The sequence below is a fragment of the Colletotrichum abscissum genome (genome assembly GCF_030869225.1).
Source record: "Colletotrichum abscissum strain IMI 504890 chromosome Unknown Scaffold_24.1, whole genome shotgun sequence".
Lineage (NCBI taxonomy): Eukaryota > Fungi > Ascomycota > Sordariomycetes > Glomerellales > Glomerellaceae > Colletotrichum > Colletotrichum abscissum.
In genome coordinates, this window is record NW_026850143.1 from 418,849 (window position 1) to 431,843 (window position 12,995).

Below are 12,995 nucleotides of genomic sequence, written 5' to 3' on the forward strand. Positions count from 1 at the left end.
CTCGGGCAAAGTCCGAAGTTCCAGAAGACTTGCAGTTCATTACATCGAAACCCGATATGGTGGTCGCCGAGAACTTGCCTAAACGGGTAAAGATGGAGATATTCCGCGATTCTACGCGTATGCCGGTGCACAGCCGCCGCGGAAAGGAGGCGAAGATCCTTAATACCCGTTATAAAACCAACATGCTAAAGAGCTCAGCCCTAAATTGAGTACCAGCTCTACACCAATACCCATCATTCTGTCTTACGACCAATAGTATGTACGAGTGCAAGCTAGAAATCCAGCGGGTAGTCCGTAGCCAAGACCTCGGCATCCGTGGCGACTGCGGTCGCTATGCTCCTCTTTAGAGCCTCAACTCCACAAACTCTCCCACTTCCCGGCCGACAACGTAGATGTGGACGTCAGCAGCGCAAGGGGCCGTTCCAATCAGAGCCTTTGCAACGTAAGCCATTAAGGAGAACTTGATTAGCGGATGGCTACAGAACCCCGAGCAATGCTAAAAGTGGTGATGGACAATAGAATATGGAAATAATCGAGCGAAGGCATTGCAGTATAAGAGATGATGGAATCCTCGGAAGAAGATGCTGAGTTTAGGACATCACCCTCATCGCACAGTCTAAACACGACTTGGCTCTCATTCATCAGAACCCTCGCTTTACTATAGTTATCTTCAACATGCTGTTCACCGACTTGTTCCTCTTTGCCTTGGCCGCAGGGACCACCCTCGCTCACCCAGAGAAGCTCACTGCCGAACAGGCAAAGCATGAAGCAAAGCTCATTGGCCGAAGCACCGACAAGTGCGCCGCGGCGATTGAGAAGCGCAAGGCAGAAATGTTTGCGAAGCGAGCGGCTCGTCTGCAAACCCGCCGAATTCAAAACGGCCATGTCGATACCCGAGACCTGATGTCCCGGAACTCGCTGCAGTACACCACCATCCAGAACGACACTTGCGTCCTGGCCCCTGACACCGTCTGGGGACCCTATGGGTTAGTCAACTACGACGGGTTCGATTTTGAGGTTGATGCGGGGACTGACTTTGCGACAGCGTCGATGGAGAAATTCATCGTCACGATCTGCGTGAGACGCAGGGAGGTATCGACTTCTATCTCGACATGGGCGTGATCGACATCGAGACATGCGAACCCCTCGTCGGCACAGCCCTCACGATTTGGAACTGCAACGCAACCGGCTCGTACTCCTCTTTCACCGGAATCGACCCCAACACCGCAGAGCTCCTGGACAACTGGTCCAAAAGGACAGACGGCACCACCGACGACGAGACGTTCCTGCGCGGGATCCAGACGACCGACCAGAACGGTGTCGTGGAGTTCCTAACGAAATTCCCCGGATACTACATCACCAGAACGACTCATATTCACGTCACTGCCCAGACCAACATTGCGAACGGCACGTCCTACTCCGCGAGCAAGGTGCAGCACATCGGACAGCTTTTCTTTGAGGAGGACCTCCTGAGCCAAGTGTATGCTGTCAGCCCGTACAGTGAGCACCTTACGACGTTGAACCGTACTACCAACGTGGAGGACTCGCTGTACTCTGATGCCAGCGCCGACGGGTACAGTGCTGTCATCAGCGTCAGCCAGTTGACTGACAACATTGAGGATGGTCTAGTTGGATATGTGAGTGGATGACTTGCCAAATGAATGTGAAGTCCAAAAATGTGCTAATGTGAAGTGATAGATTACGATTGGTGTCAACTCGACTGCCGATGGACTGGCCATCACTGGAGGTGGTGTCAACCCTCAAGGATACCTTCCTACTGTTAGTGTGGATGACGCGAAGTTGGCCCAGGCAACCGCAGTCGATAGGGCTGATGGCTACACGTCTTAGACATGTTCTAGATTAATCATGTCGTTCAATGTAACATCTGCTGGAACCACTTGTAGATGCACAGAAGCTGCTTTAAGTTTAGAAACATAGATACCCAAGCACATATAAAGAGATTCAGGTTGGCACTTTTACGCATAGTTGTGAACGATCACGCAGAATTCGAGGTCTACAATATTCAATTCCATGAGTTAATTCACCGCACGAGATATTCCTGCCGCAAGACAATGATCCTTCGAGGCGTGGCCTCTCGCTACCATAGATGGAACATCTGAAGAGACTTAGTTCTGAGTTACACAGACCTCTATCGATTTTGAGCAATGGGGTATGGTCGCTATACATCTTGGAGCGATACTTGACCACAGGTTTTTGGCTACAACATCGCTTCTCCCCAACTGTAGCTGGACTTTTAGGCTTTGATATAGGACTACGACCTCAATCATATCGAAGCACGAGATCATGGGGCAAGCTGTCGACAGATATTTGCAGGCAGGAGTGGGATTAAGCTATCTAATAGCTATCTTCTTCGCCATTGTTAGCAACGTCTCAGTAGATCACGTTACATTGAAGATGCACTAGACGCTATCGGATCTCGTCCGATGGTCTCACTTGACAAGCTATCTTCGCGTTGCAAAGCTCGTTCCCACAGCAGGTGATGAAGGAACGATATCTAACCGCAGAGCTACAGCAAGACTATCTCATGCGCCAAGGGCGGGAGACCGGGCGTACTGCCTCGAAAGTCAGAACTGCCCGCGCTACCACGTCTTCAAGGTTATGTTCTCAGTTGCTGCATACGTCTGCGATGCGTTCTTATCAAACCTGAGGAGGAGGTGTCGGGTCTCCTCCGCTTCCACTGGTCGATCTCGACATACTCCACCTGCATTGCGCCTTGATAACGCGATCAGATAATGCAGGCCTCGCATGCAGCATCAACATCTTTCATCCATTCCTCTTATTCCCGATGCCGGTCGGTAGAATCACCAGGGTGTATTAGCCGACGCTAGACCACCTGCAACCAACATCACCTTCAACGTCTGCTGGGATTAGTTTGTACCCTTGTGGCAAGTAGCATGCTCAAGGGAATCACTGGTCTAGAAGGTACCGTTTCAAGTTTTGGAGGATAGTCCTCCGTGTAGTCTATCCCGAATTTAGATTAACCTCCAATAAGCCTTGGGAAACTTCCAATAAAAGGCGTCGATAAGCTATTCCCGACTGGAAGAGGGTTTGCATTACCGAGGTGGCAACGCAACAACGCTGTTCGCAAGCACATCACGAAGATCCGCAATTGCATGCTGCTCCCTCCCTGTGAACAATCGGCGGGGGTTTGATCGCTTTACTTATACTTGTCGCAAGCGTCACATTGCGAACCCTACTTACATTTCGAGTTCCGTGATACTAGCATCTAACCATGTCTCAACCACGTGACGAAAAGGATAATGCCCTTCTGAACGACTCAAAAGAGTCAACCAACCCGAAGGTTGTTGTTGATTCTGTTTTCGAGACGTCGGAAAAGGTATTTCTTGGAGGTATCGACGATGGCTCAGACGGACCCAAGAGAGGGTCCACCGAAGACTCAGAGCCTGAGTACGACTTCAAATCTGAAGAGTTCGTTAATATCCCAGAGCTTGTACGCAACGTTGTCGGATTCGAAGACGACCCCACTTTGCCAGTGCTCACCTTCCGCGCAATCCTTCTTTCTGCGATCTTTTGCACAACCGGAAGTGTTGTTTCGCAGCTTTCATAGTAAAGTGCCCATCTTTGTTATGCAGCCTAGTGTGTTACTGATAACAAACAGTTTTCGAACTACAACAGCTCCATTCCCTGTATTCTTCGTCATTTTAGCCTCTGCTCCGCTTGGTCGGCTATTGGCACGTATTCTACCTGCTTATACGGTGCCCCTCGGACGCTTTTCCTTCTCCCTCAACCCTGGGCCATTCTCCATCAAAGAACATGCAATTATCGGTATTGCTGCCAACGCGGGCAGTCAAGGCCAGTGGGCAAGTACGTTACTTATGACGAATTCCGCCGCGCCCTCCTCCAGCTCCAACTAATATCAATGAATAGCTTACCTGCCAACCAATGCAGCACTGTATTACGGTATCACAATGAATCCAGCTGTTGCACTCTTTTTTGGATGGGTGAGATTGAACGATCATGGCTTGAAGTTTGAACACTAAGAGCAATCAGGGTGCCTCTCTACTGGGGTTTTCATTCGCCGCAATGGGTAAGACCAAATCACCCTGTGCTGTTGATGATACTCTCTGACAAGCCAAAGTTCGGAAGATTCTGATTGATGATCCCGAATTCATCTTCCCTTTGTCTCTCCAACAGGTCACATTGTATAGGAGCATGCAAGGGAAGTCTGAGTTACACAAAAGCGTTTCCCAGAAACAGATGAGAGTGAGTAAAGAATCGTCAGCCAATCCTGTACCATGTTAACAATATCATCAAGGTGTTCTGGTGGATTCTATTGGGCACATTTCTCTGGCAATTTCTCCCCGAGTACCTTTTTCCTTTCGTCGCTGCCCTTGCTCCTCTATGCTGGTTCGCGAGTCGAAATCACACTGTCAACTTCCTCGGCGCCGGCCGTGGAGGGATTGGGCTCCTCAACATCACGCTCAATTGGTCTAACATCACCTCCACCGTCATTACTTATCCTTACAGTGTTCAAGTGACTATCTTCGTTGGCTTTGTTATCACAGTAGGTTCTGTGCCTCTTTGGGATGTTCTGTACTTACTATTCACAAGACATGGATTTTGATTCCCGTTGCTTACTTTGGCAACTTATGGGGGTCTCCTACGTACGACATTATGTCGAATGGTGTGTTCCAAAAGAACGGCTCCTCTTATCCATTTGAATCTTTAAGTAAGGCAGCAATCAATTGAGAGTCATGTAAACGATTCGTTGTGAGTGCTGACAGCTAGGATCTAGTCTACACGGACTCGAGCGGTGTTCAGCATGTCAATGAAACAGCTTACCACGAGGTTGGTCTGGCGTACTCTGGGGCTCAGTACACATGGGAAATCTTCATGGTGAGTGACCTTTCGAGCATTGTTTGCATACAAAACTGTTAATCCAACAAAGTGGTACGCATCGTACATTTCCTCCTTTGTTTGGTGTGGCCTATTCCTGGGCCCCAAAGTAGTCAAGATCTGGAAAGCAAGAAAAGCAGAGGGAGAGTATCATCAAGATAGATTGAGGTTGGTTAATCTTGTCCAGATGCTTGGAGCTATTTGCTGACTTTAATTATTTAGTCGTATCATCCAACAGTATCCGAGCCTCACTCTCTGGTAAGTTCATATCCCTCGGGACTCTCCACGCAAGATATCCAGTAAAACTTTGGCTAAACACCATCAATAAGGGAATGGGTTTTGTTGACCATTATTCCCATTGGCATTTTGCTCGTTATTGTCGCCACAAAGTCTGTTTGGATGCCGACTTGGACATACTTCGTCGCTCTGGGTTTCGGCGGCGCTGCTATGCTGCCCATGAGCCTGGTTTATGCGATGTCTGGATATTCGATCAAGGTTGGGTTCTTCAATGAACTTATCTACGGCTGTTAGTCCAAGGATATTATAACATGGTGTGTCAAGGCACATATGGCTGACGGCGGCTATAGACATGATCGACGCGAAGGGCTCGTCGCGCCATCCCCTTGGCCAGCTAGCCTATCGCATTATTTCTGGCAACGTCTGGTACGATGCTCGTATTGTTCTAGAAGACCAAAAGGTAAGTGTTCTTCTCAATAACTACTTGATCAAAGGGACGCTAACACGAAACCTAGATTGGGCACTACCTCCATATTCCTCCACGCGACGTGATTGGGGTCCAAATCATCGCAAATATGATAGCTCTCCCTATCAACTACGGCGTCATGCGTTGGGTCATTGCGTCCAAATTTGACTACGTGAGCGGTCGAGTCGCGGATCCTCAAGGACAATGGACTGGCCAAGAGTTCAAGAGCTACAATACCGCCGGTATCCAGTATGCACTTGTTGGGCCAAAGAAGCTCTTCGCATCCTCCTTCTTCAAGCCTGTACTCTACGGCTTCCCTGCTGGCGCGATAGCACCGATCATTATCTGGCTTCTTCACAAGAAGTTTCCAAAAGCCCGTTTCGACCTTTGGAACTCCACGATCTTCTTTGCTAGCGCGGCAACTTTCCACGGAAATCTTAGCACTGGGCCCTTTACAACTTTCCTTGTCGGGACCTTCTTCAACTTCTACCTCTACCGTTATCGTCGCGCTTTCTGGAACAAATGGGCATATATCAGTGGCGCAGCTTTGGACACTGGCTTCAATGCTAACCTCTTGTTCATCTTCATTTTCCTTGGTACAACCGGAGCAGTAATGGCGCACTGGTGGGGAAATAATGCGGAAAATATTGAGAGGTGCTTTGCCTTAAAGGGCTAGTTCAAAGGCACAGAAAGAAAGACTTGATACTCAAAACTCTATGAAGCTACAGCAAAAGCAATCAGGTCTTACCCTCGGCCTCAACTGGAGATCCGGCTCGGGAATGCAAACACCTCAAGCTAGCAGGACACCAATTGAAGCTGAATAAGGTACCAAATACGTGTAATGAACTGGGGTTAGATCTGAAGTTCATTCCTTATCTAGCTTATTCGGATTTCTGTCAGTTCGCAGCCATTGACACCCACTGCCGTCTTCATCTCCCCACACATGAGGCCATCCACAAAGCACTGTGAAATGACTTGCCATTGGCCATTGTTCTGTCGCATGACAATGGGCGCTGAGCAGCCCGGTATAATAAATATCGAGTCTCCCTTCCGAATTTGCTGAAGAATTGCGGTGCCAAAAAGCCCCTTTCCTGTGGTGAAGACCGGATATACGATTCCAATATGCTTGTCAAGTGATTCCAAGAAAGGCTTAGGGTCCACGCAATCTCCAACATCTTGCACCCGTGGGAAGAAGGACTCGAATCGCCGACCCCAAGGTTGGAAATTGTCATTGACCTGCTTGCGAAACTGTGTCAAGTCGTTGAGATTGGCGTGTTTGAGAACTTTGCCCCATCCACGCTTTTCCAGCGCCAGGATGTCTGGGTCGTCGGGGCTCAGGCTCTCAAGCCAAGGAATATCGAGAATCGTTGTTCCTGAATCGCAGTTGTATGTTGCAGCTCGATGAAGGGTCCGTACGATTGCCGCCTTGGGATCGTTCGGCATCTTAACAGATGCTGGCTGAACGGCATCTTGCCAGACACCGAGACCGCCGTGTTTCCAACCCAAGAAAGGAGCCAAGCCTTCGACCACATCAACGAGATATCCGCTAGTGGTAAGAACCTTCCCGTCATGTTCCACCCTGAACTTGGCTTTCTGTCCCCAACTGGCATTACAGTCTGTTCCCCAGAGATAAGGATCCCATGGAGATGTCAAATCTGGCACCCAGGAAGGAAGCTTCAGAGTAGATTCCGTCGTCCCAGTCAGCACTATGTCGAAAGATTCGAAGTCAGTGATAAGCGCGCTGGCAAAATCCGAGAACACATCTTCTACCTTCTTCTTATAGTCCGGCTCAATCAATTTGGCCACATATTCCGGTATCATCCCCATTAATCCGTACAGACGATCTCTCAAGTCGAGTGAGCCTGCCATCCTCCCAATCATCAAGAGCAGTCCAAGGTCGTCTTGATCTTGCCTACGCTCTTCATTGGTCTGAGCTCGACCGCGGCGAACACGCTCTTGAGACGCATTTACTAACTCCACCAACTTCAAGATTCGCCACACTTTCTCACGAGCCCTTACAGCGCCATGGATGTTCGTGACACCTTGGAGAAAGTTATGAAACGGCACCAAGCCCATGCGGAACGTCCCGAAAAGAATAGAAGGGTTGAAGGGACCCAGGCATTTCTCCTGAATTACCCAAATCCGAGACCAGTATGTCTTCTTGACAACTACATCGATGGCCCTGCGTATGGTTTCTTTCTTCTCTGGGTCCGTCATTGCTACTTCCAACACCTCAGATGCTGCAGCTTTGTCTTGTGACTTGACTATCAGTTCGTGGAGCTGAGCCATGTCGGAAATAGAGTCGTTGGGTATGTCGCCTAGCCAGATGGAGACAATGAGCGCTCTTCCATAGATTTGACGCATGCGCTTCACTTGACGATTGCGCTCGGCCAGGTCCCTCTGGTTGATACAGATTGCATCGGCCCAAATTTTCAGACCATCAATATAATCTGGATCTGAGGACAAGGCTCGCAGAGCTGCCTCTAAGCTTTGACCGACAAGCACAACCTGGCCATTCATGATGATCGGCACTTTCACAGTCTGGTCCCCCCAAGTGTAGCTCAGGGCTCCGTAGTCACCCCATGAAAATCGATGATAGCGATGATGCGCACGTGGCCTCTCGAACGGTGAGCTTACTCTTGTCGGGCTCAATGACCGATATCGCTCATTCGAGAACCGTCGCCATCGCTCATCGCTGTTTCTCCGAGACAGCTGCGGCGTTTGTGACGACCAAGCTCTATAGTCTGGCAGATGTGCGTCGAGTGAAACGTGGTCAATCGTACAATGGACAAGGCCATGCCATTCAGGTGGCTCATCCCGAAGCTTGGCAAGAGGTGGTCGTTCAATCGTCTGTAGGTTGAGGACCCGGATCTCGTTCCGATCTTCGTTGAGCGGGTAGTAACTGAATGTGGTAGTTTCTGTTGATCTATGAGTTGCCATTGTGAGAGAAAGAGGGCTGGCCACTACGCATCCTTCACTTGCCCCAGACGCGGTCTTTGCGGTATTTAGCCTTGGCTCGCGCTACCGGGGGACACGATTAGATGTGATTTGTTGATTCGCTCCCCAGATCAAGTGCCATGCTTACGACACTGCCCAGTGTGAAAGAGTCTGACATTCGGCACAGCCCCATCGAAGAACAATGAGGGGCTATCTCGCAACACAATTGGTTCGAATGAGAAAGAACCATGCAATAGTAAGCCCATTTGGATCGCGACCTTGTACATAACAAAACCTTGGGTAGATAGCCGTCCGCAACTCCAGCAATGTCGATTCAATGCAAGACTACTGGGGCTCATTCATCAAAACACAACAAAGGGTGATTATTGTGCTTAAGGTAATTGAGGCTTTTCTGCCTATCCTGGTCCGAGCGTAGCTCTATCTTGTGTTTACCTAACATCACCGTTTTTTTTTTTTTTCGTTGCATATCGTTCAATGCATTTCTACCATCCCTTTATCCAGCTGGAGTAGTCAATCCAACAGGCTGCTTGAAACCGATAATGCTTGTAGTTTCTACCTTGGTCGTCCCAAAATAATTCTCAATAGTGGAAGGATCAAGAAGGCTTGAAGGCAAGGATGCTGATGGTGAGATTCAATGTAGGAGCTAGTCCTAAGTAAGCAAGCTGGATGGATGATGGTTAAACCACATTCCGTTTACCCCTCACTCCTTACTAGGATATATTGCGCTCTTACTCTGAACTATGGTTCGGCGTGTGCTATTCACTTGCTACAACGGCCTGTGCTCGATCAAACAACAATGGCCGAGGACGGTGCTGGTATGTCGCTGTGCAGTACCTGCTTAGCTATCGACCTACTCAACATCCCCGCATACCCAGATAAATACATCCTGAATAAAGGATCTATTTTTCGACCCACCTTGAGTTTGCTGCAACTTTGGGGTTCTTGGAGAGAAGAAGAGGTGTCACAATTTGGCATTCAATTCCACCGAACTTTCGAAGACCTTCTGGACGCCTCAAAAGATTGCGCTATCTGCGCCGCGGTTCTTCACGGCGCTCATATCTTCAAGAGCTGGCTTACCCAATTGAGCGAGCAAGATAAGAAAGATGAACACATCAGCAAGTACCTTGAGGACGGATCAGTTTGGAACATGCGACTTGTCAAATACTCCCAGGACACAGAAAACATCCTGGTCATATCATTCGACGCTGAACACAATTCCATCCGTCTGATCAGTGCTTTCAGACTGTGCGTTTCAGATGACAGCGATCCATTGAGCGCTTCGATCACTGGACGATGCTTGAGGAAAAACCCAACAGTTGACTCAATATCCGACCAAGTTGGGAAATGGCTGAGAGACTGCGACCGAGAGCATGTCCAACTCAGGTGCTGTGTAGGCGAGAGGTGCTTGCCGACGAGGGTTCTCGATGTGGGCATCGATGACAAGCAAACCTACATCAAGTTATACGAGGCTCGGGATGCATGCGGGAAATACGCCGCTTTGAGTTACATGTGGGGTCAAGGAAAAGATCATTTCAGGACCACCATGGCGAGCCTTGAGGAACACAAGGAGGGCATCATTACTGCGACTATGCCCCAGACATTCCAAGATGCTGTCACCATGACGCGCAAATTGGGAATACGCTATCTCTGGATTGATGCGCTCTGGTGAGTGCTTTTCAGTCTACAATAATACCATTATCTAGAACACAATGAGCTGACATCTCACAGCATCGTTCAAGACGATATCGCAGACTGGAGCAGGGAAGCTTCCACGATGGGCGATGTTTACTCGAATGCTTACATCGTGTTTTCTGTCTTGAAATCAAGTGATAATGGTGTAGGCTTCTTGGGTCCGCCCGAAACACCCCCCTATGCAAGTTGTACATCCACTGCTGCCGGTATGACTGCCACTCTCTATGTTTGCGCAATACCTCGCACGCAGGCTTGCTACCTCAGTAGCGAGGACTATGTGTGGGATGAGCCTCTCTCGAAGAGAGGCTGGACTCTGCAGGAGCGTTGGCTTGCGCCGCGTCTTGTCCATTTCGGTTCACAGCAGATGTCGTTTGAGTGCAACGCGTACTTTTTGTGCCAAGATGGAACGAAATTCTCAGGGCGCTACAGCGACGCCAGAAAAGACTGGGACACCGTCGAGGAAGACGAGCGCGCCCTACGAGCTTCTACCGAGTGGACAGAGCTTGTGACCGAGTATTCTTTACGGAAACTTACCCGTGGCACGGACAAGCTTCCCGCTATATCAGGTATCGCGAGAATGATTGCAGGTCAGATCAACGATCAGTACGTCGCTGGACTTTGGCGCAAGGCGATGATTGAAGGATTGTCATGGGAGTGCACTGAACCTGATCAAGCTGCCACGCATTACCAAGCACCATCTTGGTCTTGGGCATCTCTCAATGGGCCAATTTCGCAGCAGAGCTTCGGCAACTTAATGGGCGATAATGGTCTTGAGGTGACGATTGCGAGCCTCTCGAGGGTTCTGGATTGTGTAATTACACCAAAAGGCGAGGACCCATACGGCGAAGTTCTTACCGGCTCTTTAAAGATGGAAGGATTATTCAAGACCATAGGTCCTGTGGACTGTCACACAGAGACGAAGGTGAAGTTACACCTGAAGGGTATTCCCGGAGCTGTCTCCGAAATGAAGTTTGATACCACAGAAAGCGCAAGGGAGGCGTCGAATGCAACACTCAGCTGGTTTATGCTGTTTCAAATGACCCAAATGCACGAGAAGCCTGGGGCCAAGCTCCACATGCATCAAGAAGGTATCGTCATTATACCCACGGGCGATGGCTCGTACCGACGCCTTGGAAAACTACGTATAGATTATGCTACCTGGGGAGACAATAAGCTGGGAATCAACTTTGAGACGCGGAACGTGGTTATAGTATGACACCCATTTTTCACTGAGTAGAGACGGAGCCCATGCTCTTATGTCACAAATAGATTTTCAAGTAGTAGTCTCTATATAATGTATATGATAAGCGAGCTGGTCACTTTCTTAACCCACCTTAAAGTTCAATTTTGCTCCGTTTTCCTTGCTGTCGTGATGGCTTCAACCTTCCAAGGCCTCACCGTACGTCACGTGACCTCGGTTACATAATCACCGAGGTTCACCTCACTTGCACCCTCTATTTCAGAGCGAGCTTTGTGCCTATTTCCTACTTCCAATAGACAACCGGCCTCTTTCACCTATGTCGATGCTCCTATGGTGACTATACGACACTTGCTTCAAGATGCTGATATCCCTCTTAAAGTCTGATCGACAACTCACTCTACAGAGAACTTCAAGTCCTAACGTTGACCAGGGCCGTATTGAGCCTTCTACTATAAAGAATCTTCGGCTAGTTCGGCCTTCGCACTCGACAGCCCTACCGGTGTTATTTCTGTTGGCTTCATCCCTGCCTCCATTTGTCTGTTGAATGAAACATTACGTAGCCTATTAGCCTCAGCGGATGTAAGCTTGAGCTATGAATAGATCAGTAATCGCAGACATATCGTCATTATCGTGACCGACGGCTTACGAAGATCTTAACACCAGCCACATGGATTACCAATGCAAGTCACAATACCATACTAAGCGACGTACCCGCGGCGACAGCAGCCTCAGTAGCAGATAGAGACTTCGAATTGGCATGTATCACGGCTTGTTAACTCGGACTTATGCCGGGGAAGTACGTCGTATAGTCTGGATAGAGTTAAAAAGTCTGGTTTGTATCGCCGATTATGGATAGGATCTGGTCGTAAGGTTGCGCGGCATAGTACGTGCCAATGTTGCTGATGATAGCCGTAGCCGAGATCAAAATGATTCGGACTTTGATGATAGATTCTGCCTTTTAACCTAAAATAATGAGAGGTTTTCATTTTTTTAGAGGGTAAGGTGGAATGTTGAGCTGATGTGGAACCATGCTCGAAGCATCCATGCCCTGTGTAGGCCGATTCGGAGTCTCTTGGTCTTGGCGTATGCGGCCACAAGAACCCCGATGAAATGAATGCTGAGAAGCCCGACAGCTGCCTGAATGTCAAGTCCACCTATGAAAGAGCCTCTCGCTATCATCAAGGCGCCAATAATGCCCAGTACCTTAGCGAGAGTAACAAAATGATGTATCTATGCAATCAATGGCCTGGGGTTATTGTATGTTGAATAACTGGTAGAAATTGGAAATATGCTAAAAACCCGATGGGAAAAATTGCGCCGAAATGGATGAGTAGCCCAGCCTTTTGGTAGCCGTACTGGTACGCAAAGTACTCTCTAGGGGTAGAGCCGTTATGAAAGACGTTCAAGCTAAGGTACTGGAAACGACCAAGAGTGAATCCGATCAGGACGCCGGCGAATACAAAGAATAGGATGATATTGTAGCCCTTATAGAAGCTAAGAGGGTTATAGACTTTGCAGGCTACTGCCACGAATCCTTTGGGCGATAGGCGCGGTGGTTGAGTT

General features: G+C 48.9%; 4 protein-coding genes across 4 annotated transcripts; 3 read left to right on the top strand and 1 right to left on the bottom strand.

The window, feature by feature from the left end:
- Positions 1-675: 675 nt before the first annotated feature.
- CABS01_09813 (protocatechuate 3) lies at positions 676-1,848 on the top strand (the record flags this gene model as incomplete). Its single annotated transcript, XM_060543169.1, has 3 exons — positions 676-986; positions 1,046-1,637; positions 1,699-1,848. 3 exons carry the CDS (start codon positions 676-678, stop codon positions 1,846-1,848), a joined length of 1,053 nt encoding a protein of 350 aa, XP_060399867.1.
- A 1,405-nt stretch (positions 1,849-3,253) lies between these two features.
- Positions 3,254-6,257, top strand: CABS01_09814 (OPT oligopeptide transporter; the record flags this gene model as incomplete). Its single annotated transcript, XM_060543170.1, has 13 exons — positions 3,254-3,588; positions 3,641-3,846; positions 3,910-3,983; positions 4,033-4,069; positions 4,121-4,245; positions 4,298-4,546; positions 4,594-4,711; positions 4,778-4,878; positions 4,931-5,046; positions 5,101-5,136; positions 5,208-5,404; positions 5,466-5,575; positions 5,631-6,257. The coding sequence occupies 13 exons, from the start codon at positions 3,254-3,256 to the stop codon at positions 6,255-6,257; spliced, it is 2,331 nt and encodes a 776-aa protein (XP_060399868.1).
- Positions 6,258-6,457: 200 nt separating this feature from the next.
- CABS01_09815 (heterokaryon incompatibility protein) lies at positions 6,458-8,521 on the bottom strand (the record flags this gene model as incomplete). Its single annotated transcript, XM_060543171.1, has 1 exon — positions 6,458-8,521. One exon carries the CDS (start codon positions 8,519-8,521, stop codon positions 6,458-6,460), a length of 2,064 nt encoding a protein of 687 aa, XP_060399869.1.
- An 814-nt stretch (positions 8,522-9,335) lies between these two features.
- Positions 9,336-11,447, top strand: CABS01_09816 (HET domain-containing protein; the record flags this gene model as incomplete). The annotated part of the gene is made up of 2 exons (XM_060543172.1): positions 9,336-10,204; positions 10,268-11,447. The coding sequence occupies 2 exons, from the start codon at positions 9,336-9,338 to the stop codon at positions 11,445-11,447; spliced, it is 2,049 nt and encodes a 682-aa protein (XP_060399870.1).
- Between the last annotated feature and the right edge of the window lie 1,548 nt (positions 11,448-12,995).